Source organism: Haliotis asinina, chromosome 14, assembly GCF_037392515.1.
Source record: "Haliotis asinina isolate JCU_RB_2024 chromosome 14, JCU_Hal_asi_v2, whole genome shotgun sequence".
Taxonomy (NCBI): Eukaryota; Metazoa; Mollusca; class Gastropoda; order Lepetellida; family Haliotidae; genus Haliotis; species Haliotis asinina.
The window spans coordinates 21,676,462-21,703,813 of NC_090293.1; the positions used below are offsets into that span (position 1 = coordinate 21,676,462).

A 27,352-nucleotide genomic window follows, 5' to 3' on the forward strand; every position below is an offset into this window, starting at 1 on the left:
TGTCCTGGTCTATCTTAATGCAACCAGGTCACACATCTCAAGTATGTCCTGGTCTATCTTAATGCAACCAGGTCACACATCTCAAGTATGTCCTGGTCTATCTTAATGCAACCAGGTCACACATCTCAAGTATGTCCTGGTCTATCTTAATACATCTCAAGTATGTCCTGGTCTATCTGTAATGTGACCAGGTCACACATCTCAAGTATGTCCTGGTCTATCTTAATGCAACCAGGTCACACATCTCAAGTATGTCCTGGTCTATCTTAATACATCTCAAGTATGTCCTGGTCTATCTGTAATGTGACCAGGTCACACATCTCAAGTATGTCCTGGTCTATCTTAATGCAACCAGGTCACACATCTCAAGTATGTCCTGGTCTATCTTAATGCAACCAGGTCACACATCTCAAGTATGTCCTGGTCTATCTTAATACATCTCAAGTATGTCCTGGTCTATCTGTAATGTGACCAGGTCACACATCTCAAGTATGTCCTGGTCTATCTTAATGGGACCAGGTCACACATCTCAAGTATGTCCTGGTCTATCTCAATGCAACCAGGTCACACATCTCTAGTATGTCCTGGTCTATCTTAATACATCTCAAGTATGTCCTGGTCTATCTTAATGCAACCAGGTCACACATCTCTAGTATGTCCTGGTCTATCTTAATGCAACCAGGTCACACATCTCTAGTATGTAATGGTCTATCTTAATACATCTCAAGTATGTCCTGGTCTATCTTAATGCAACCAGGTCACACATCTCAAGTATGTCCTGGTCTATCTTAATGCAACCAGGTCACACATCTCTAGTATGTCCTGGTCTATCTTAATGCAACCAGGTCACACATCTCTAGTATGTCCTGGTCTATCTTAATGCAACCAGGTCACACATCTCTAGTATGTCCTGGTCTATCTTAATGCAACCAGGTCACACATCTCTAGTATGTCCTGGTCTATCTTAATGGGACCAGGTCACACATGTCTAGTATGTCCTGGTCTATCTTAATGCAACCAGGTCACACATCTCAAGTATGTCCTGGTCTATCTTAATACATCTCAAGTATGTCTTGGTCTATCTTAATGCAACCAGGTCACACATGTCTAGTATGTTCAGGTCTATCTCTGCTAACCATTGGTTGCATTGTCATGTGACCATAAGAAGCACCACCTAAACTAACCACCTCAAGCTTTGGCCTGCATAGCATGTTAGCCTACCTGTAATGTTAGCTGATGAAGCAACTCTAGGGAGATTTGACCTACCTGTATTGTTACCCAATGAAGCACCCCTGGAGAGTGTTGACCTACCTGTAATATGGACTTGGTAGAACTCCTTCCTAAGGAACTTAGGGATGGGAATTTGGAACTTGATGTGGGCTGTGTTGAGACCAGGAAGCTTGATGTCGATGGCGCTGATAAAATGGGGGAAATCCCAGTCCTGCACACAGACAGATTACACTGAGTTTAGTGATACAACCTGGACAGGATTTAAGCATCAATTTAATTTGGGAGGAATGTTGTTTTGACTTTGGACAATTCTGTATGCATTGTGGGGTGCTGAAATACTAAGAAACCTACTCTATGATTTGAACTCCTAATCATATGATCCTCGACTGACCTACAATGTCTTGCAAACATAATTCTTCTAGCATGACAGGCATGTGGTGAGTGAGTGAGTGAGTGAGGAGTGAGTGAGTGAGTGAGTGAGTGAGTGAGTGAGTGAGTGAGTGAGTGAGTGAGTGAGTGAGTGAGTGCACTAATATTCCAGCAATAGCATGCCAGGGAGACACCATAAACAGGGCTTCAAACACAGCACCCTTGCAGATAACTGAACTTAGACCTACCTAACTGAGACCTACTTTGTTCAACAGCCATATGTGGTTATAATGTTTTTATGTAAAACAAAGTATTTGTTGCAGTTATTTCATAGAAATGACCTTTGACCTCAATACATGCAAAAATGCAAAACAATATAAATATTTGGTAAAAATATAGTCAGCTATTAAACTACTGACGGTCACACATACAACTGATGCATTGATGGTTTGTTGTTTCCACCATCGATTAATTGCTATTGAATACTCAACAATGACGTCTCATGACGCCATCACAGAAACCATCTGGTTATGAACAAGGTCTCAGATTGTGCTCTTTGCAAAATTTCTCTATTCACTACTGTATCACAGTTTTACGTGATTTGTGTTTCAGTGAGTGAGTTGGTGAGTGAGTGAGTGAGGAGTGAGAGATGAATGAGCGAGTGAGGAGTGAGTGAATGAGAGGTGTGAGTGAGAGAGAGAGAGAGTGAGTGAGTGAAGTTTTATGCTGCTTTAAGGGATTTTAGAGCAGCGTTTAGGATGAAAGACACCAGAATAGTGCTGTAACCATGATGGTAATTCAAACTTGGATCTTCTTTAGCAAGCCCATCAAACATTTGTAACAGAGCCAAGTACAGAAAAGGACATAATTTTCAGTTACTGCTACAGAAGCATCTCACCTGCATAACGATGATCATGTCCATTACGAGAATGAACGATGCAAGGAAAGACCGGGACATCTCATTGGTTGGTAGAAAGTCATGGTTCAGCCTATCCCAGCTGATGTAGTCCGTCGCTATTACAAATATGACGATAAACGACGTACAGGTTGTGATGACCCAGAACAGGATGATACGGTGATATCGTCTTATCCACCACGCTCGGACCCTTGGTGCCCAAGTTGGATACAACTTCTCTTGTAGCATGATATCTGTGACCTTGAGGATTGAAGAAATGTCTCAGTTGAAGAGAGTAAGAACATCATAGGTTAATGAGCAAACAACATCACTGGTCATTAGGAAAACAACATCAAAGGTCATTGGGCAAACAGCAAGAGAGGTCTTTTGACAAAACAACATTACAGGTCAATGGGCAAACTTCATCAGTGGTCATTGGGCAAATAAAATCACATGTCATTGAGCAAACAACATCACAGGTCATTCGGCAAACGTCATCAGAGGTCATTAGGCAAACACTATCAGAGGTCTTTTGGCAAACAACATAAGATGTCTTTGGGCAAACTTCATTACTGGTCATTGGGCAAACAACATCACCGGTCATTAGGCAAACATCATCAGAGGTCATTAGGCAAACATCATCAGAGGTCTTTTGGCAAACAACACCACTGGTCATTAGGCAAACAACATTACAGGTCACTGGGCAAACAACAGCACAGGTCATTTTCATTGGGCAAACAACATCAAACAGTTTGAGACACTTCTTGAGTAGTCACGTCATAACAATTCGATGTAGCAATATAACTTTCTGACACCAGGTTAAATGACACTAAAATTTATAAATATGTCCATACTGAAAAGGTGTATCTTCGTAAAATTAATTTCCTTAAACAAGTTAGAATTGTAGTGTTCCCATGACAACCTACCATCCAAGCAGTGAAGAAATCTCCACACCAAGTGCCACATGCGGCAGCCTTGGTGAAGAAGGAGTTAGAGATGCCCATGAGTGATGAGATCCTCCACTGCTCCGTAGAATCACCGCCGATCATGAGGAAGCCGTTATACAGCCAGGATATAATGAAGAGGCACAAGATGACACAGAAAAACATAGTCATCCACGAGCCCTGGTTGCTGGAGAACATCTTCAGCTTAAACAGTCGATCTGAAAGATGATATTACTATACAGAAGCTTTATAATCAGCTCTAAAACAATTCTCAGAGCAAATCTACACATCCTTCTTATAATAGTGAATGAGCTCATTCAGCTTTATGCCACTTTTAACAATATTCCAGCAAATGTTCCCACTGCCCACTTATTAAAATAAATGACCAGTACCACATCATGATATATTTTACTCTACTGTATCAAAGTAAATTAAATCATTCTAAACCTTGTATTTTGGCTGTATTGTGTCATGAACAGAGTAAAACCTAAAATGAATAATTAATATCACACCAGCAAAATTTTCATCTACAAAATTACTACTACAACCTGGATCATGATGCTTCTGGCATGACACAGGAACTGATTTAATCTGTGCTGCATGTATGACTATGTACAAAAAGAGGGAATATAGTGTTACAACACTTTTATCAATACTCCAGCAATATAACAACAGTGGACACCAGAAATGGGCTCAAAATATTGTGCCCATGCGGGGAATTGAATCCACGTCCTTGGTGTGATGAGCAAATGCCTCAACTACCAGGCTACCCCATCCCTTCCAAAAAAGTAAGACCACATCATCTTTTGTAAACAAAATAGTCTATGATATGACAAACAGAATAATTGACGATTCAGAGAGCATTCAACATGCAGAACAGCCAAAGACAACACTCCAGAGTTTTAGGACTCCACATCATACTTAGAATATCAGTATCAGCAGTCACGATGCTTCAACACCTTTGTGTCACCAGGGTTCACATTTCCATAAAGCTACCTAGTCCCACATTTCCACTGTTCCAATTACTGCAAATTACCAGCCCTTGATTGTCATTAATAATTCACCTTCCAATCAAACATCGAGGAAACCTTTGGAGGGAAACCTTTGGAGGGAAACCTTTGGAAGCAGATGTACATGCCACCATCAGTGCCAGGAATAAACAATTCAAGGGAATTCAAGCAGTTTTGTGATGTTGAATTTCTTGCAAACAATTCAAGGGGATTTCTTTTGCAAATTCAAACAGTTTTTGGATGTTGAATCTTTTGCAAACAATTAAAGGGGATTTCTTTTGCAAATTCAAGCAGTTTTGCGATGATGAAAATTTTGCAAACATTTCAAATAGATTTGCATCTCAAGTAGAGACCCTGACAATGCCAATTAATGTTTTGGAGCATTGTGTATTATTCATTGTTCAGGAAAATTGTTTAAAGGGCAAATGTCTTTGTTCAGGGCAAATGTCAAGCTGGAATTCGTGGGCTGTCTTTTCCTGAATACAAACACACAAACCAAACTCTAAACAAATGCTAACATGCAACAATATGCATGTTCACGGTGTCGTGGTACAAGTCTAATTACACCCTACTTTTGACATTGTTTAAGCTTAACAACCATTTACTATGGACAAGTTTGCTAAAAACAATAATCAATTTTGAAATGGTTGGCTGGATGTTTTTTAATGCCACACTCTGCAATATTCCAGCTATATGGCTGCTGTCTGTAAATAATCAAGTCTGGACCACACAATCAAGTAATAAACAGCATATCTAAGCAATTGGGATACGATGACGTATCAACCATTTCAGTGATCCTGATCACCTGATGCTGTTCGGTGTATCTTACAGCACAAGAAGCATGTGTACTGAAGACTGGCCCATTATAAATCTTCGCCCGTAATGGAGGTAAATACTAAATACATAAATACAAATAACCTAATCAGTATGGACAGAAAGGTCAATACTGGACAATGCCACAAACTTGGCACTTTGGTTGGACTTTGGAGTCATGCACTTTCAAACTAGAAACATGAATGGTGGCATATTGGCTGAAGAGTTGAATGATTTTCCAAAATAAGAGAGATGAAAACTGAGATCATGAGAAAATTACTACTCATGATAAATACCAATGTCACTATGGTAATCATAAAGTAGAAATTGTTTGTATTTGGTTTACCATGAGGCAGAACCTTTCCAAAACGTGAAAAATTCTCACACGCTTACATGAAGAGATTCAAAATACATATGTGCTGAGCATGCAATCCTCATTCAATACCTAGAATATATTGCACCTAAAATCTTGTCAAACTGGAACCATGGAGGGGGTATTTGAATCCCAAATTAGCCTGAATTTGATCCTTTGATTCTGAAATGATTCACAAATTTCATGATTTGTCTACAAGGAATGCCCATAATTTGTCTCTTTTTATATTTTCTTGAACATTTAAATTAAAATATGCGATGCAAGTGAACTGGAAAAGAAACCTGTGATCAGCCCAATCACTTCTAGAGATAGAATTAGTTGAGGGGAATATCATGTTTATAGTCAACTGGATCAGATGGACAATTAGTGTAATTAGTGGTATTATTCAACTATTAATAGGACAAATGACATTAATACATACTGCCTGTTGTTACAAAAGCAGCAACATGATAAGGTCATGAAGACGTCAAGTTAAACAAATTCTGTTAGGCAAAGTTAAACCTGCCAGTTCTCTTTTGAAAAAGAAATCCCCAACCCAAACTAATTATCTCTACTGATATGGTAGAAAAGCATTCATAATACACAAATGACCTTGAGAAGTCATAGCATCTACAACTGTTGAACCAAAAGCTAACCAAAAATGTTTAAGTTAAATTTTCTTCAATCATAAATATATTTGTACACTTTACAACTATCATACCTGCTATAACCATGAAGAATGATCATTTTTCATTTACCACAGCTGAACATCATATATCATGAGCACTTCAAAATGATCTATCACAACACCCAAAATTCCTTATGATCATTACGATACTTACTGAAAATAATTTTATGAAAGAGGAGTTTCCCAATAATGCATCCTAATATTATTGCCACAATCCACAGAAACACCTTTAGCAGGCTCCATGCATTCGACGGATAGCGGGTGCATACAAAAGCAAAGTCATTTCCGATGACTGGAATGGAACATTCTTTACGGCTGTGCGCAACAGGATCCTCAGCATAAATGAGAAAATTGCAAAATGTTACAAAATAGGCCACAAACAACCTGCAGTATGGGTGCTGAAAGTAGTAACGGAAATCTCTCTCCATAAACAGGGAGTAAACACTCGCTGCATCAACTTCGTCAGTCCCTGTTTGTTTAGACTTAACATCTCCATCCTCAGGTTTTGTTGTGCTGTTCTCTTCATTGGTTCCTTTTTTACAATCAGACTTGTCCGCTTCACCATCGACCTCGTCATCCAGTTCAATGGTTTCGAAACTGGCAATCGGGGCTACGACATGCTCAATGGGCTTGTCAGGTTTTTCAGTTTCAGTTGTATTCAGAGGCTGTTTCTGTTCAATGACTTCCGAATCTGTTTTCTTGGGCTTCATGTCGTTTTCAGTAATTTCCACCTGTATGACCTCGGAGTCTTTGACAACACTCAGCTTAGGTTTGTCGGGGTCATCCTGTTTGTCCTCTTTCTGTTCCTGAAAACAACAGGATAAAACTAAAAAATCACACGTAACATCAACCCCAAAATAGTGCCACTGCACTGAAGCTCTCCTTTTAAGTGACGGATTAGAACTTGCCAAAGTGCACAAAATTTCCAGTCAGCACTGATGTTTCAATACTTTCAGCATAAATATGAAACTTCAGTGATCTGAGGAAGTGAGTAAGTGAGTATGGTTTTATGCCCCTATAAGCAATATTCCTGCAGTACCATGGTGGGAGACATCAGAAATGGACTTGCACATACTACCCATGTTGGGACTCAAACCCGAGTCTTCAGCATGATGAGGAAATGCTTTCACCACTAGCATACCCCACTGCTCCCTGAGGAAGTAGAAGAAAATAATATACACGACATAAAGCCAAATATGCCGATTGAGAGAATTTATGTTCAAATGAAGGTGAGATATTGGAGGTACTGTTAAAAACAATTCATATTTGTTGTTTCCTAATGTAAATAAGACACATAATGACTTTCATTTCATTTTTGCTTTACTTTAACAAGCAAGTCACTGAGCACTGAAAGCTGATCCATTTAGTTTGTTTTGTATTTCGTATTTGTTGCTTAACCGAGCACTGAGCAATATTCCAGTTACATGGTGGTGGTCTGTACACAATCAAGTGAAGACTAGACAATCAAGTGATCAACATCTTGAGCATTGATCCACACAACTGGGCTACAATGACTTGTCAATGAGGACAGCGAGTCTGACCACCCCATCCTGTTAGTCGTCCCATATGACAAACACAGGTTACTGAAGACCAATCCTAACCAGTAACAAATACGTATTCCAGCTGCTGCTGGGACAAATCGCTCAAGGAAGTGTGGCCACACTTTGATGATACCCGTTTTATTCATCCCCAACATGGGAACAATCAGTAAAGATATTCCTGCTGGACTGTATACTGACATTTAGTTACAGTCATGAAAGTCATCTTAATTCAATATACATAGGTAACAACAAAAATAATCAGGAACAATTCTTAATTTCAGACTGGCCCAATCATTCTAGTTTTGAGTTTGACGTCTTTCTTCATTTATTACGGGAGACTAGATGGTCCCCCACTATGATCAGTAAACTGGTCAATAAAACTAATTGATTGAATTAGGATTATACACAAAGGCCAATACATTGCACTGTCTGTGAGATGCCAACATGGGGTGATGCCAACACAATGACAAGTGAAACAATGTCGTCTATTACAATATGAAAATGAGAGTGTTTCTCTCATAACCATGTATACAGCAATTAGAGAGAACTCTCCGGGTAATGTGACTCTACTAGGTTACCACGGTTACCGCAGAAAATCAGTACATCTGCAAATATCACCGATTGGTGGATAATAAGATTAATCACCAGTCCAGCTAAGAGAAACCCAACCATTAAGCTGGTGTAGTCTGGATGGTGTGCAGTGGTCAAGGGTCAAGAGGTCATAGCAGTGTATGAAATAGTGTCTGTCCCTCTGAAGGTGAGCCAGCATGCTAGTTTCATGGCGGGCTTTACAGCTTTATTTTATAGCCGGTAGTGTGTACCAGTACATTTTCCAAGGGTATATATTGGATTATGTCATTGACTATGGGACGTATTTCAGAAAATAATTTACAATTGTGGTAGCCAGATGATGTCTGTATAGTTCATGATCAATCAAACTGTAACTTCCACAGATCAACCTACCCATTTACCTAACACTAAATATGACTGGTCTAGAGAATGCTTTCCGCCAATGAATAATGTCATTCTTTCCTGCTTTTGTGATTCAGATGGCAGCAACACTAAACGAATGAACAGTGACCATCAAGTCATGGTTTTCCTAAATTTGCTCTTGCACAATATTTAGGTTTACCTTACTACAAGTAATTCATTAATTACCTTATTTTAACACCATACTTCAATTTCCTATTTTGAATACAGGGCTGGCAACATTTCTTAACTATCAGCACCTGCACTGAGTGCAACCTGGCTTGTTGGTTTGACTGCGCCAACAAAATTTGGGGGCACCATATCAAACAACTGGTCATAAAATGGAATATAAACATGATAAATACTTGTTTAACAATTTCCATGACAAGTACTCAGTATCAGACTCACTGAAACCTCCATCATGATAAATGATGAATACTTCTGTTTCAGCTTTGCATTGTCCTTATTTATACATCTCAGTCTTTATGATTACTGGTAGTTGTCATAACTGATGTATGAGTACACAAGTCACTCTGAGTAAAACACATTACTTCCAGGACCTGTGAGGGTCTGGGGTAGAATAGGTCTTCAGCAACCCATGCTCGGCATAAAAGGCAACTATGCTTGTCGTAAGATTGGGTGGTCAGGCTTGCTGACTTGGTTGACTCATGTCATCGGTTCCCAATTACGCAGATCAATGCTCATGCTGTTGATCACTGGATTGTCTGGTCCAGGCTTGATTATTTACAGGCCACTGCCATACAGCTGGAATATTGCTGAGTGCGGTGAAAAACTAAACTCACTCACTCCCTTCTGGTCACATTAATACATACAATGACAGCTGTAAGGTATTGAGGCATTCATTGTTACCTGAATGAGGTGCAAATTGTGACTGAATGTAACCTGTACCAGGTACTTTTCACATGCAACAATGCAGGCTGTAAACAGCAGAATCACACCAGCACCAGCTGTTTGCTTCCTAAACCTAATGAAATCTAGACTTACTTCATTAAGTAATTTAGCACTGAAGAGGAAGCTGGACGGAAGGGAACATAAAGCAGTTCAAAAACTGTGAGACAGAATGATCTATGTAAGTCTACAATCATAGTAGTAATTCAATAGGTATGGCAAGATCATCCTTATATAAGTAGGACAAAATCCTGAAACAATAAAACATAATGTGATCACTTTTAGGATTCACCCCTTTTAGGATTCACTACAATTCACACTACATATTTCACTAGGAGATTCAAGATTATTAATAGATATGATTGAAGTACAAAGGAAAAAGCGCAACTGTATGGAGCACAATCACATCCCAGGAGACGAACCTAGGATATCATGCATTCTGTGGCATTTCCGGATCAAAATATGAATTGCCACTTACATAAATTTTGTGTGTGTCTTGTTCAAATTCACCTGATGAAGGGGCAAGGAATAGCACTGAGACACTGTGTAAACAATAAAGAAGAAGTTGACATTCATTATTTTTTTTGTCAGTTCAGCCAATGAAACCATGTGTTTCTAAAGATCTTTCCTATTTTCGGTTTCATGTTTTCATTCATGATGAACTAGTATGGACATGTCTCAGAAAAAATTACAAGCTTATCAAAACAATTTATTAACATACATATTCAGCTGAAACTGAAACCACCCAAAACTAGAAGAGGCCCAGCTAAATTAACCTGATGGGGTACTTGGACCTTCCAATCATGCAGTATGGCCCACACATATTAACGATGTGGGGCACTGGCCCACCTCCCAAAAAATTCCAAGGTTCATCCCAGCATCCCATCTCAGTTAAAGCCACTCCACATCAAAACATCACAAAGGTTTCCTGAAAACGTTTCTGTGTTTCCAGTCTCCTGCCTGCACTGCACAGCAATGTAAAATAAATGTTTCTCAATTTTTCCGCCTGCTATGGAAATATATGCAGCTATGTTATACAGTTACCCTTGCAGCAAAACCCAGCTTGAACTCCCCATGTCTACATATATTCAGGGGTTCAAAAATCCCATTGCTTGAAGTCAGTTTTCATTTTGGGTAATCAAATAATGGTATCTAACTTGTTGTGGGCTAGTAGATAATTTCCACTTATGGTTTCAAACTGCAAATAAACATGGATTTCATTTCACATCTGCTCATATTGTAGCTATTAAATTTCGCAATAATAGTAAATAAGAGCTATCGTTCTTTGAAATTTATCACTCTTCGATAAGTAGTCCAGTAAACATTAACATCAAACTTTGTGTCATAAAATTAGGACAAGTGGAAAATTAGTCGGGACAAGTTACTTTCTTGAAGTCACTTGCCCTGTGGCAAGTCGCTTTAAAAAAAAAAAATTGAACCCCTGATATCAGAAAGTTGTTTCTGAAGAGACCTACATCACGAATCTATTTCACAACTCTTACTAAGAGATCCCAACATAAGTTGCCAGGGTTTTACCTTGAGTCCTAAAGACCCCTAATTTTTAGTTTCAGTGGTCCTTGCAAGCGATAGGAGGGCCCTGTGAAGTAATGGTTTAGAGAAGTATAGTTTGATAGTATCTTTAGAACCTGAATTGATTCATTGATCATGTGGACTGATGGGTGAAATGGTGCATGTCCTGGGAATCTCTAATTATTAGTTTCAGTGGTCCTTGCAAGCAATAGGAGGGCCCTGTGAAGTAATGGTTTAGAGAAGTATAGTTTGATAGTATCTTTAGAACCTGAATTGATTCATTGATCATGTGGACTGATGGGTGAAATGGTGCATGTCCTGGGGATCTCTAATTATTAGTTTCAGTGGTCCTTGCAAGCAATAGGAGGGCCCTGTGAAGTAATGGTTTAGAGAAGTATAGTTTGATAGTATCTTTAGAACCTGAATTGATTCATTGATCATGTGGACTGATGGGTGAAATGGTGCATGTCCTGGGGATCTCTAATTATTAGTTTCAGTGGTCCTTGCAAGCAATAGGAGGGCCCTGTGAAGTAATGGTTTAGAGAAGTATAGTTTGATAGTATCTTTAGAACCTGAATTGATTCATTGATCATGTGGACTGATGGGTGAAATGGTGCATGTCCTGGGGATCTCTAATTATTAGTTTCAGTGGTCCTTGCAAGCGATAGGAGGGCCCTGTGAAGTAATGGTTTAGAGAAGTATAGTTTGATAGTATCTTTAGAACCTGAATTGATTCATTGATCATGTGGACTGATGGGTGAAATGGTGCATGTCCTGGGGATCTCTAATTATTAGTTTCAGTGGTCCTTGCAGGCATTATGAGAGTCCTGTACACTGAAGTAACAGTTTGGAGACCTATGTTTTGATCGCATCCTCTGAGCCTGGAATGAATCATTAATCATATGACCTTATGGGCAAAATGATGCATGTAACTGCTCTGAAAGAAACAGCCAAAAACTTAGCTAAGTCATTAATGTGTTGTGGGCTGTGTGAGTATAATATTGCGCATCCCTCTGGGCACAATGAATTGGGATTTTTTTCCCATTCTCCACATCTGTGTGTACTGGACTCATATTTGCATGCCATGTAAAACTGAGTTATACAATTATGTCTAATGCTGGGAATCAGAAAGCAAATCAACTGTCCATTATCTGAGGACTTGTGGTGAACAATTATTGATTATAATTGAAATAGATACGTTATTAATGCAATCACCAATTTTAATAGGTTTTCTCCAGGTTTTCCTGATATCAGATGAACGTTTGTTAAAACTAATACTGTCATGCAATGAAATGCATGCATGCAAGGAAGACTCCGGAATAATAAATGAAAAATAAAAGTGGTTAAAAGTTTACAATGTACATAGGTTTTCATTGTCAAGCACATGTTTGCTAATGAATATTTGTCATATTTAATGGTGAGTTTACTTCATTCAAGTGTGTCATAGTAAATCAACAAATACTGATTAATCAAAAATATATTTCTTACAATCGATAATCATTTTTAATCCTTCCTTTGATTGACTTTCAATTATTTCAATCATCAGGACACCACTAATAATGGCCAAACATTTTTTATATAAATTCGATTCATATTTATGAAATAAATTCTATTCATATTTATCAAGTTTGCTCCTATTGCCCACCCCTCATTAGCTGGTTGAGGTCTGAGATGAGCCACACATAACAAATATGGATGGCCTTCTCCACCATACCATAAGTTGTAATCAAAAACATGATTTCCTAATATAAGCATCGACTCTACTACAAGGGTTGGCTGAAAAGTTCTCAGGTAGAGACAGGTGTTTGCCACCAATGAGGACAATCATTTAGTGAATCATAGACACAAGAACTACAGACGTACTAATAGTTTTATCTCAACTACAGCTCTTTTGGTAAACCTACCCTCTGAAATCATCAGAAATGGACAAAACTGAATACAGGGCAGTCATCAAGTACTTGCAAAAGAAAGGGATGTCCCCAACACAGATACATGCTGACATGGTCTCCACTCTAGGGGATGATGCTCCTTCATTTTCCACAGTAAAGACGTGGGCTGCAGAATTTAAGCGTGGCAGACAAAGCCTTGATGATGACCCACGCTCAGGAAGGCCTTCAACAGCAACCACTCCAGAAAACATCACGCGAGTGCTCGATATGTGGATGGATGATCGACGATTGACTACTCAACATATTGCTAGTGTAGTGGGCCTCTCTCATGAGAGCGTTGAGCATATTATCACCAACGAATTAGGAATGACTAAAGTTTCTGCAAGATGGGTGCCAAAGCTCTTGACAGCAGAACAGAAACGTGTCAGGTTCCAGACGTCCCATGACAATTTGCGTCGTTTTGAAGCAGATCCCGATGATTTTGTGGCACGATTTGTAACCATGGATGAGACCTGGATACATCACTTTCAACCAGAAACAAAACTACAGTCAAAACATTGGAAGCATCCTGATTCACCAGCTCCGAAGAAAGCCAAGTCTGCTCCTTCAGCTGGAAAGGTGATGGCATCAGTCTTTTGGGATTCCAGGGGTATTCTGCTCATTGATTATCTTGAAAAAGGTCAAACTATCAACGGCAGATACTATGCTGATCTACTGAACCAGTTGCGAGAAGCAATCAAAGCCAAACGACGAGGGATGATCGCTAAAGGTGTCCTCTTCCACCAAGACAATGCGCCTGTTCACAAATCGGTGGTGGCCATGTCAACATTCCACGATTGTGGCTTTGAACTCATTGACCATCCTCCTTATTCACCTGATTTGGCTCCTTCTGTCTTCCACCTGTTCCCAAAATGAAAAACTCACAGGTCGCCATTTTGCAAGTAATGATGACGTCATTTCCGCTGTGACTGAGTTTTTTAGGGTAGCTGAAGAAGATTTCTTCCTGACCGGGATTCGGGCCTTGCAGCATCGCTGGCAAAAGTGTGTGAACTTGGAAGGGGACTATGTAGAAAAATCAATTACAAACGTGGACTTTGTAACTTTTTTTCACAGTGAGGCTTAGAACTTTTCAGCCAACACTCGTAACTGCACCTTTAGCTTAACAGATGTAGATGTAATTTCTTTGATCATGCTCGACAGTACAATGCTGAAATCACCCTGCGAACATAACCTATTTCCCCTTATCATCGCTACAGTTTTTCACAATCATAATGATAAAACTAGAGCTCCTGGTAACATTTTGAACCACTGAATACAAATTCATATGCTACTGTTCACACAGGGTATTTATTTGGGCAAAACGGATTGGGGGAAGGGTGGGGTGTTTTATATTCAACATATTTTCTCTTCCTTCTTCTTGACTCCAGATTACTGGGTATTTTTAATCAAGTGTTCAGACATTTACTAAAAATTGATTCTGCAAAAATTGTTTTGAGTATACAACTGTTTCTGGTAACTTTTTTGCATGTCCATGTACTGTTGAACTGTGTCACATGACATATGTCACAAAGTGACAGGTATCTGCAGCAACATGTGGCTTAGTAATAACAAGCCTGACTTAGTGCTTTCACACATTATTCAATGAAGCAGGGTTCAGTTATATGTTCTCTTGTATATAACCAGTAAAATTAGTTCTATGAAGAAATATAGGTATACCAGCAGACTGGCCACATTGATCAAATTTGAATAATTTGCATTGTTGTTATATCATTGTTACTAAACTCACAATGCTTGAACAGCTGTGCCAATGTTCTCCTTTTTAGTCACACCAATGTTTCACAGTTACGACTCCAGCAACATTCCCCAACTGTCAACCCCTGAAAATGCTCCCATGTTGCCAGCGATATTACCCCAGCGACATTCCTCCATCTGGAAACCACCTCAGCAATATTCATCCTTCTGCCACCTCCTGCAACATTCCCCCCTCTGCAAACCACCTCAGCAATATTCATCCTTCTGCCAACTCCTGCAACATTCCTCCCTCTGCAAACCACCTCAGCAATATTCATCCTTCTGCCAACTCCTGCAACATTCTTCCCTCTGCAAACCACCTCAGTAATATTCATCCTTCTGCCAACTCCTGCAACATTCTTCCCTCTGCAAACCACCTCAGTAATATTCATCCTTCTGCCAACTCTAGCAACATTCCTCCCTCTGCCAACCACTCTAGCAACATTCCTTCAATCTGCCAACCCCAGTGACATTCCTATCAATGCCAAACCCAGCAACATTCCTCCCTCTGCCAACCACCCTAGCAACATTCATCCCTCTGCCAAACCCAGTAATATTCCTCCCAAAGCCAAACCCAGCAACATTCATCCCTCTGCCAACCCCATCATTCCACCTTCTGCCAACCTCAGCAATATTCCTCCAATCTGCCAACCTCAGCAATATTCTTCCCTCTGCCAACCCCAGCAATATTCCTCCCTCTGCAAACCCCAGAAATATCCTTTCTACCAACAAAACCCCACCACTCCTTCTCCTCCAAGTGTTAAAGTCTCATATCGCCCTGTGTCAATATGGTCAATATACATTGGCCAGACAACCACTACAACAGGGGTCACTGCAGAATATCATCGGATGAGAGAATCAACAATGACTTTGTCACACAGCCAATATGGTCAATATTCATGCAGATAAATTGATTTGCTGTCATGGTGCCCGATATTGTAAAGTTGTTTGTGGTCTGAACACTTCTAGTCTGGGGCATTAATGGGAGAAGAGGTTAAAGCCTGGGACTTAACTTTTTAGAATACAAGTTTAAGCACTGCTAAAGATAAAACTACTTAAAACAATGTTCCTTTATCTACGACAATCAATTTCTTAAGAAAAATGTCACAAAATTGTCTGTGAAATCTGATATTTAAAGCATCTTGATAAAAAAAACAGACAGTTAAGCACAGCAACTTTCTGAAAAAAGACCTAAAAGGCAATACCTATAAGGAACAAGCAATGAAAATGAATGTCTCAAAATTCATTCTAACAGACAAAAGGCACAGTATGTGTTGTAAAAACGTAATTGCCAAATCAAAGTAACGATTCATAATATCGCAGAAACACAAACATCTAAACAAATCATAAAAGGGGACAAAGCTGTTGGTAGCTTGTTGAGGTTTAGTGTTCCAATTACATACCAATTTCACAAATAGGGGATACTAAACGACCTTCCGTGTAATACCATTTTTATTAAACAAGTAAGTGATTTGGTATCAAACAAGCGAAAGCAGGGTTTGAAACTAAATCTTTCACGAGTTTAATGAAAATGGTATTTCAAGGTAGTGAGTTTAGTATTCTGTTTATTACTTCCAACACAAATCGATAGAAACTGCTGCTCCAGTGTGAGGACTTCCAGTTTTCCTCGAGTCAAACAAGTTCCAGTACCACTTCGACAGCGGCATTAGCATTGTGACGTCATAACTCTGAACCCTTATGACGTCATACATCTAGCAGTATTACACTAGTGTAATATTGCCGTAAAAATATTACACAGCAGTTTCTTCCATGGGTGAGTAATAAACACTTGAAAGTAACACTGGGGTGACAGCAAGAAACAGGTAAGAATACAGAAAATCAGACATGAACCTAATAAACAAATTCAGCTAGGTTATCTCATAAGAATGAGCAAGCATGTGAACTTTTGGTCTTATCAGTCTTACTGATCAGGTACCCTGCAACTTAATGATCAATAACACTCATTTATTGAACACTTTGAGTTGGTAAAATATGCAAATAATGTTTTGAGGAACCAGAAGCTTTTGGAAGATAGATCATGAAGTTTCCCTACCATACCCATAGATCGTTTGTAGTCTAGAGTGGTTGAGTGGGTGGTTGAGTGGGTGGTTGAGTGAGTGAGTGGTTGAGTGAGCATAGTTTCATATCACAATATCATAGCGTAGGACACCAGAAAAAAGCTTCACACATTGTTGCAATAAGTGGAATCAAACCTGGGACTTCAATGTGACAAGCAAACACTTAATAATCACTGGGCTGCCCCATTTCTTCCAAAATACACTATGACTACTTACGAAGCTGTATGTACAAAACAAATGATTCAGGAACTGTTTTGGTTTTATTATTTGTGTCAGAAGTGAAATAATTATATGTTTTCATGGCCCTGTGATTGTGGCTGTTGGCAGGTAACTTGTTTAAACTGTCGTATATGGCTGTGCTCATTTTCCAGATGTTAAATAGTCAATGTTGATACGTGTTTCATGGCATTATGGCAGACAGCAAACAAATTAATCATGAGCACTCACATATATATCCTAACAGCTGTGTATTCTTGCCTTCCTACAGACTTTAGACAAAACCAAATGCTAGTGACATGTTACCAGCAAAATCCTATTTATCATACATATATCTATGTAAGATATACATACTAAACAATCTGATAAGCATATCACAAAAAAAAAGCAACGCATATGAATACAGGTTGTAGCTCACAGTTCTGCTCAGTGAGTGTGCGTGTGTTCTTGTGTGAGTGCGTTCTTACATCCTTGTGTGTATGCATGTGTGTGTTTGTTTTTGCTTGTTGTTGAAGACTGAACTCAGCAGTTTTCCATGGAATGTGTAGAAATGAAACTAGACCACACAATCCATTATGACTGACAGTTACAACTGAGACAGGATGAGACAAATTGACCAAGCCAGACCACCTGACCACTAGGGCTGTGCAGTATAACCGTTTTCACTGGTTCAGACATGAAACCAATACGTACTGCAATATGCTGATAAAAAAAACAGCATTCGGAGAACTTCGTAGCACTCGCAAATCTTCAGATACATTTCCTGTTTTCGTACCAGAAGTTATTTTTTTATTATTTAAGCTTAATCAGGCATTGTGACTTTGTTGTGGTTTTGCTTTACACATAAAACATTATTTATTCCTGAGAATTATTTTTGCTTAAAAAACTTCTTGTAACATATTTCAACCCATCACAATATATGGCAATATGAAAATTCTCTGCAATACCCACCCCTACTGACCACCCAATACAGAAACATTTTGAAACAAGCACAGGCTACTAAGGACCAATTCAACCTGAGATTGTCACAGGTAATCTGTTGGTACTTGCTGGAAGCAGTATTCCTAGTGAGTGAGTGAGTGAGTGATTTTAGTTTTACGCCGCACTCAGCAATATTACAGCTATATGGCGGCGGTCTGTAAATAATCGAGTCTGGACCAGACAATCCAGTGACCAACAACATGAGCATCGATCTGCGCAATTGGGAACCGATGACATGTGTCAACCAAGTCAGCGTGCCTGACCACCCGATCCCGTTAGTCGCCTCTTACGACAAGCATAGTCGCCTTTTATGACAAGCATGGGTTGCTGAAGGCCTATTCTACCCCGGGACCTTCACGGGTCAGTATTCCTAGTATCCTCATATAGCCAAAAAGACCCAGTTCTATACAAGATGTCTCAGTTGAAAACATCTAACATATGTTCATGATCTGAGGACTATCTGCAGAAAGTACCTTGTCATGCAGCATTGAGGCCAAGGTAGAACTCCTTTGACTGTGCACAAGGTAAATTTTCCCAATTTCTGGATATATCCATGCCACACTTACTTACAGAGTGATGAAGTTGACACAGAAACTATATCGCCTTCAACATGCTGCATCAATCAGTACCTATCAGTACATCAGCAGTAACTAGCATATTCAATGGCATCCCAGAACATATTGAGGCACCAGCAGTGCTTTTCTATTACCAAAGCAGAGTTCATATCTCACTGAATGATTCATAACCAGTACAAAGCTACTTTCAGACTCATTACAAACAATTTAAAGATTTCCCATGAGAAATCTATACCACACTACAGGATATTAGGCTAGTGTGTTTCAGTCCTTAACTGCATTATTTTCCCCTCAGTTCAACCCTCGCTGTAATGAGTGAATCCTGAACGAAGCAAGTCTACATTTCTTCAGGTTCTGAGTTCTTACTGAGTCTCCTTTTCAATTTAAAAGGAGTTATTTGTTTCTGTCAAAATAATATATATTATTATGAACAACCATGCTGATCACTGTACTAATAGACTTCTTTGTGAGAGCGAGAGTAGCAGTTAGTTTTACCCCACACTCAGCAATATTCCAGCTATATGACGACAGTCTGTAAATAATCGAGTCTGTGCCAGACAACCCAGTGATCAACAGCATGAGCATTGACCTGGCGCAATTGGGAACCGATGACATAATTTTGTCAATAAAGTCAGCGAGCCTGGCCACCCTATCCTGTTAGTTGCCTCTTATGACAAGCATAGTCACTTTTAATGGCAAGAATGGGTTGCTGAAGGCCTTTTCTACCCTGGACCTTTACGGGTCGAGATCGAGATCGAGATTGAGATCGAGAGAGAGAGGTTCAGAGTTTACGACACTTTTAGCAATATTTCAGCAACATTAAATTGGGGGACACCAGACAAGGGCTGTATACATAGTATTAATAGTACCCACGTGGAAATCAAACCCGGGTCTTCAGTGTGAACAGCAATCCCTTCCACCACTTGGCTACCCCACTGCCCATCCTGAACCTTACAATCCAGTGATCTACAACCAAAGGGTTAAAGCCCAGTAGACTGCTTTCTGCTGTGAGTCAACGGTAGTCTGTCTGACCCTTGACTACACTGTTTATAAAACAATCACTCCCATGCCATTCATATCACACTATCAGCTCTAGCAGTCTATGTGCAATCCCTTTTCAGCTCCGGACGTGTGGGTTACCTCACCAATATGACATTTTTAGTTTGTATACAAGGATAACACCCCCCCTCACCCTGCCATCCCAAACGAAATGAGACTGAATAAAAATTTGCGCCATGCTGTGCAATTTAGTCGAACAGCAGGTGGCAAACCAAGGCTATACCATTGAAGCTGTCTAAACCTGCACTCACTGGGACTGAAGAAATAATCTGGTTTAGACAATGTGCCAGATTGCAGAGTTCATGATAAATGTACAAGCCACGGATGGGACTTAGTTTTTATGCCAGTTCAAATCCTCACATGGGTACAGTGTGTGAAGCCCATTTCACGTCGCTTTTCATGATACTGCTGGAATATTGACAAGAAAAGCAGCGTATCACGTGCACCTTACCCACCTAACCTTTTCATGCATTACTACCACAGTTTACTGTGTGTGTTTACCTAGGCATGAGACGACTGACACATATCCCTGGGATGATATAAACCATGACAAAGAAGGGGATTCAGATATGAGGAACAGAACCTGGAACTTGGGCTTGGTGATCTCACACTTGACCATTGTCCTATCAAAATGCATTCTGAGGACATTATAAGGTGTTCACTGATGTTTGTTTATGTTCCCTGAGCCCAAACAACAAACATTCGGGGTGCATCAACCCATGGGTCCCGTGGGATCAGTGAACGTGGGACCAGTGAACAACGTCTTTATCTTACTGAACACATCAATGTTAATTCTGAATTGCTTGAAGCACAGCTACAAATCTTTATGTAGCCATCAGTAGATTTTTCAGATAAGAAGAACAGATTTAGAGTCATCTACCTTCCATCTATTTGCATTTACAAAACATCGGTAATTTCCATACATCATACATCATTCAATGTTATTTAAGATAAGGAATTACCAGAAAATGTCACTCACTTGTAAGTGGAGCACAGTGAGGATAATAGAGGAGTCCTCAGCCAGTCAGAAAGCTAAAATTTATGTATGATGTAAGATAATAAGTCTTTAAACATGAGTAGCTTTACAAACTCACAAGAATTCTTCAACGTGACTGCCAAACAAGAAAAACATATAGTCACAAATATCGTTGACTTTTCAATGGAAAGGTGGGCAAATATCACATACAACAGTTAATTGTGCAGTGCATGCAGCAGTGAAAGATTACAAAGAATGGCATTTCACCAATACCACTTTTAGTAATGACCCAATAGACATTTGAATGTGTTTGTATGGTAAACGTGGATATTGTTGGGTAAACACAATCAATATTGCTGTATTAGGAATTTTAGCTGAATAGCACATAAACGGCTAGGGACATCTTTCAGGACTTTCATTTATATTCTAATTTATCAGTCGTTCCTATACGCCTATTATATCTCGAGTACTGAGCAACACTGAAACTTGATTCCAGTCAAATAATGTGAAAAAAGATACATGGCTTTGGATACGGATTAATCTGCTACATAAGCTGTGGAACCTGCTTGCTTTGCTTTAAACATTAAAGGCACAATGCCGCAAATTTTCAACAATATTTTGGCCTATATTATACGCATTGGGACATATGCTCTCACTGTAACTTCCTCCTGATGCAACAAAGGACTTTTTAACCCTTGTCTGAAATTGATAACTGAAGCTCCAGGATGAATAACTTCCAAACAGAGAACACTTGCCATATCTGGAATGACAACTGCTCAATACATCAAAAACTGTCACATGTGGTGTTGTCAGTGTTTGTTTCAATCACAAGCTGAGTTACAGAATATTCATAAAGGGTGTTCCAGTGGACATACCTCTATCTATGGTGTACGCTTGAAATAAAATTCTGCCGGAAGAGGGATTGAGAGTCCATTTAGTACAACTTTGCATCAATTCAATCAAACGTTCACTTGTTTGATACCAAATCATTCATAAAAATGGTATTAAACAGGTCATTTAGTATTCTGTTTATTACTCTCCTACATAAATTGATAAAAAAACCTAGAGTGTGATCACTCTCAGCTTTCTGTGACTCAGGCAAGGACTAGTACAATTGCAACAGTGGCATTAGCATTGTGACGTCAAAACTATGAATCATGATGACATCATACATCTAGCGGTATTATATAAGTGTAATATTGCCATAAAAATATTACACTGCAGTATCATCCAAGGGCTAACATACGTAACATATTCTATATTTGAGATTACACTTTTTTAGCTAAGCACAAAGTCAGTTGTGGTGGCTAAATGGGTTAGGCAGCTGAATTTGTGTGCTGGCGGTTAGCTAGATGCCTGACTCTGAGAGTGTGTGTTTGAATAATGGATTGCGCTCACTCTCTTAGTCAAGTACAGATTCTAGTACATTTGTTGGGTAAGGCTAAAAACACACAAAAGGGTACACCAGCCATTTTGTTTAGCATCAAATCAACCTAACCTAAACCATATCCTTGCCTTATCCCGACCCTAACCCTTTCGCTAACCTTAACCAAAAGTAAATTTGCCTACTTTCAAAGATGGCAGAAGGTATCCGATTTTGTAATCTTACCCAACAATTGAACTACAATCTGTACTACACTAAGAAGGTGTAATCCCAAATGTAACATGTGTTAAGTTTAACCGCTGTTTTACTTGGACCAACAACATCAAAAACAATGTGCCAACTCAGCACGCCCTGCTAGTGATGTGCCCAGCAGCACCAAGTCAAACCAAAGGTTGACCAGGAATAATAGCTTTCCTGTTGTTTCTACAACTCAACTCTATCATAAGACATTAACCATGACAATACTTCCAAAATCACATGACGATTTAAATTTCAGTAATCACTGTCATCCCTAGCAAATAGGTGATGAAAGATGGTAGACATTAATCTTGCCCAGAATGGTAACCATGGCAACAGCATGATACAAAATCAGATGATCAAGTCAAGCTGCTTAATTACGAATCAGCATTTGGCTGTAATTACAGGGAGTTATATATAAACATGGTAAATGTAAGTCAGATACTCGGCAAGTCCTCAGCACAACTTTGCCTTTTGAAATAAACCCTCAACAACATACTAAGAACAAAGTATGAAACCCCCCAAAATTTCAGCTAGACCACACGGCTGGTAAGATGTAAGACTTGCCAGCCTGACCAAAATGTGCCTGCCCACAAAATTTTCCCACATACAACACTTCTACATTTTAACCGAATCGTCGGCAGGTGAATTTGAGAATCTGGGTGTCCGTGTTGAAAATATCATCAGTTCTTCCAAGGTGTTAAGCACTGGCCTAATGCCAAATTATGTTCCTAATTTTGTCAGCGCCATAAACGGTGGATTTTACCAAAGTGTTAAATTCTAAGACTTGCTGAAGCTGACATGCTATTATATATTTCCACCATATTGTGACTATCTGAGTTGTATATCAAAAATATCTGTCGACAAATGACAGAAAATATCTAGACTATGATATATGTAACCTTAAAACTAGCATGTAATCATAAAAACAAAATTTCTACAGAACCACACAATATGAAAACAGGCTATAGATTGCCAACAATTGAAGGTAGATCACCTCACTAGGGACCATGGGGACTTACAGTACTTTTGCTATATGCATGGACCCTAGCTGGATTTACACAGGTCTGCTATTACAGTCAAATCCCTATGAGGCAAATGCTGGCATCTCAAATATTACGCATAACTGGAAGTACCTGTTGGTCCCAACCATTCCCTGTTACAGTGATCTTCATTTGATATCCGGTTACACAAATTCATCTCATAAATACACACGATGAAGGAAATATAGACCCATGAGATCCAAACAACAGCAATCTTGTAAACATAAGCCGAACTCAGTCAATGAGAAGTTAACTGATGTAGCTAACTGATCCAATTAACAAACCAGCACGGCTCACACCTCCCTGCCATTGATGGGTGAGTTCAAAAGTCAGGTTAGTGCCACGCATCTGTCGATTGCTGACTTTGTGTTTCTTTGTGCTAGTATTGATATGTGTTCATATTTATATACTAAGGGAATTGTTCAATTTTTTATCATCTTTCAGTCTACCCTCATAGACATACCTATGTCCTATTCGGTAAGTCGAATTTAGTACTTGGTCCCAAGCAATTTGACTCAACAGGATTTGACAGTAGATAACAAGAAACAAGTTGTTAAAGGGTCCTTGTTATAATCCTGTTGTATAAGATCAAAGTTGAGAATTTAGCAGGTCCCTAGTTTTTAAAAAACATAAAATAATATGACATTTCAATCGCTGCTCAAATTCAGTGTGCTAAAGTTAACCTGCATAATATATTTGCTGTTTAAGCCATACTTCACACTATTCCATAGAATGGTGGTGGCCATGTAATCAAGTCTGTACCAGAAAATCCACTTACTGAAATCATAGACATTGATCTATGCAATAGGAATACAATGACATGTATCAACCACGTAAATGAATGTAACCATTCCTTCCTGTAAGGTGCCTCTTATGACAAACATGCATCGGGTACCACCACTTCTAACTCATATATTCATGGAGGGTTCAACTTAATGGATCAATATTGTATTTCCCATCTCCATGGGGAGTGTACAACTCACTTGGCAACAGAAGGTTCAGTATACTGATATGCATCTCATCCCACCAGGTACCCATTCACTGCCACATGAACACAGGTTAGTCCTACACAAAGTCACTTGGGAAAGGAGAAAGAGAGAGACAGACAGAGACAGAGACAGAGACAGAGAGACAGAGAGAGAGAGCAAGTTTAGTAATATTCTAGCAACATTACCATAGGGAACACCAGAAATAGGCTTCACACATAGTACCCTGGTTGAGAACTGAACGCAGGTCTTCTAAATAATGGGCAGATGCCTTAACCATTAGACTACCCCACCTCCCTCTGGACAGAAGACAACTATAACAACCCAAAGAAACCAGCAACTGTCAACAACTCCCAACATGGTCGCCTGCTGCACATACACTCCACAGTTCTATCACATGAGAGTGATTTTAGGTTACCATCACACTCAGCAATATTCCAGCTATGTGGCATTGGTCTGTAAATAATCGAGTCTGGACCAGACAATCCAGTGATCAACAGCATGAGTATCCATCTGTGCAATTGGACATGTGTAAACAAAGTCAGCGAGTCTTAGCGGACCACCCGATCCCGTTAGTCTCCTCTTACGACAAGCCTAGTTGCCTTTTATGGCAGGCATGGGTTGCTGAAGGCCTACTCTACCCAAGTCAGTTCTATCATGTCTAGAGGCAGTTGGGGGTAGCATAGTGGTTAAACAACTGTTTAGTACACAGACAATATGGGTTAGATTCTCACATGTGTACAGTGTGAAATCCAGTTCTGGAATACCCAATCATTGCTATAACGTTTATATACATGGTAGACAACAATACTTACTCACAAACACTAAATCCTTCTACAGATGATCACATACATGTTGATGGCTATTTCCATATATGCTAAATATGTCCAAATATTTCGCCAGGAACATACAAACAAACTAACCATCTGACATGATTTCCCTTACATGATTGCCATAGCAACCAAGGCTATCTCGGTTTAAGCAGGGCTTGATTTAGGAGATATTAACCTACTTGCACCAGGTGCTACCTGAGATCAAAACCTAGCTGCACCAGCCAAATATTGGTGTTTTCTTGAGAAGTTTACCCACTGAAAAATTTACTTGCTCCTGGCGGAAGTTAGGCTAATAACAAGGCTGCATTTTGTAGTATTGGGCTGCACTACGGTAAGTAACAAAGCACTAAAGTGAGCCCTGTTTTGGCTGCAGTAATATGAACATGTGAAATATTTCCCACTTGTTGTTTCTGACAGGGGAGGGCGAGACAACCCAATGCCGACAGATCCGCATTCACTTTGTCACACCTCTCAGCAAACCAGGTTATGTGATGAACCCTGCTCAACCAAGAAGGTGAAGCTTCATATCTCATCATATACTAAAAAACTAGGTCAGTTACCAAGGCAACCAGCAGAGAATGAACAAATAAACCTAGACCTTAATATACATACATAAGCCATGAAAGCATGACACTGACATACTCAGGCTGTGTCCATTCAGACGTGCACCAGTCCACTATAATCACATTAACATGATATGCCAAATATTTTCACCACGTGGAGCATGTTACTTTTCCTTGCCATTACTCTATACACTGTCCCTGTAAGATATATGTAGCTGTCCGACTGTGACTGTCACTACTGTTACTCTTCATGACTTCATAATTACACCCTGCTGATTGCCAAGTCATGCTTATTGTTCATGTTGTGTACTGTACTTATGAAACGACTATGTTTTCTTGAATTGTTGCTATGACAAGGCATATCTGAATATGCATGATACACATGTACAAGTGTGCAGGTAACTCCAGGAGGTATTTACGGGGTGAGGGTCTTGGGTACCCACAATAAGTCATTTTTAGATTTTTATGGAAAGTATTTTTGAGTAATGTTCAGTAAAAAAACAGTGTAATGTACTGTAGGATTTAATAATTACTATAAAATCACTCCAATACAAATAAACATTAACTGTATTCTTGAATTTTTTCTTGGATGTAACATATTTGTTTCTCCATCAGTTGAAAACATTTTTGTGATCAGATCACTCATATCCATATTGTGTTGAACCAGGTTCCTTCTGTCAGTCGTTCAAATAAAAGCAAAACAACTAATGGTGTGTATCTGAGCAGCAGTATACTAAGGGCCTCTTCATCTGACCAAGGTGAGTTGGGTTTCAGGCAGCTTCTAGCAATATTCCAACAATTTCATGACAGGGACAGGCTTCACACATGGTACCCATGTGGGCAATGGAACCGAGGACTTTGATATGACAAGCGAACAAATAAACCTTAAGGCTACCCCACCATCACCATCAGAGCAGAATTCAAAAACACACACTATAGATATGACTTGTTTTGACATACAACTCAGTTTCCTTGAGCTATACCTCCAAATAACAGAGCTTAAATTAAATCTTAACACACAGAAAAATTCACCGATGTTGTACAGCACACACAGTCATCAGTGAGTTATGTGGACATTGACAAAGTACTGACCTATAAGGGGATTGGTCAGTTCCTGGTTGAAGGGAGATAGCCACTAGCATTTGTATACAACACTCAGGCTATATTACATCCTGGTTGCATCAATTAAGAAGGCTTAAGAAAAGTAGATTCAACTTTCAAAAATATCAAGAGCTTTAGAGCTGTGCTTTGATTATTAGTGCTGTGAACAAGGCTTAAGAAAAGTAGATTCAACTTTCAAAAATATCAAGAGCTTTAGAGCTGTGCTTTGATTATTAGTGCTGTGAACAAGGCTTAAGAAAAGTAGATTCAACTTTCAAAAATATCAAGAGCTTTAGAGCTGTGCTTTGATTATTAGTGCTGTGAACAAGGCTTAAGAAAAGTAGATTCAACTTTCAAAAATATCAAGAGCTTTAGAGCTGTGCTTTGATT

The 27,352-nt window shown here is 39.3% G+C and overlaps 1 protein-coding gene and 1 pseudogene across 2 annotated transcripts in view; both read right to left on the reverse strand.

Annotated features, from left to right (window-relative positions):
* LOC137260701 (sulfotransferase 1A1-like) overlaps nt 1-27,352 on the reverse strand; it is a 189,664-nt pseudogene that overhangs the window by 147,945 nt on the left and 14,367 nt on the right.
* The window catches only part of LOC137261645 (transmembrane protein 117-like), a 34,531-nt gene that overhangs the window by 4,601 nt on the left and 2,578 nt on the right, over nt 1-27,352 (reverse strand). For both annotated transcript variants that reach the window (XM_067799424.1, XM_067799423.1), the window contains exons 2-5: nt 6,456-7,107; nt 3,421-3,656; nt 2,498-2,755; nt 1,312-1,441 (exon numbers count right to left, since the gene is read on the reverse strand). In XM_067799424.1, coding sequence (XP_067655525.1) covers nt 1,312-1,441; nt 2,498-2,755; nt 3,421-3,656; nt 6,456-7,011 — 1,180 coding nt within the window. In that variant the 5' untranslated portion in view covers nt 7,012-7,107. The remainder of the gene's footprint in view (nt 1-1,311; nt 1,442-2,497; nt 2,756-3,420; nt 3,657-6,455; nt 7,108-27,352) is intronic.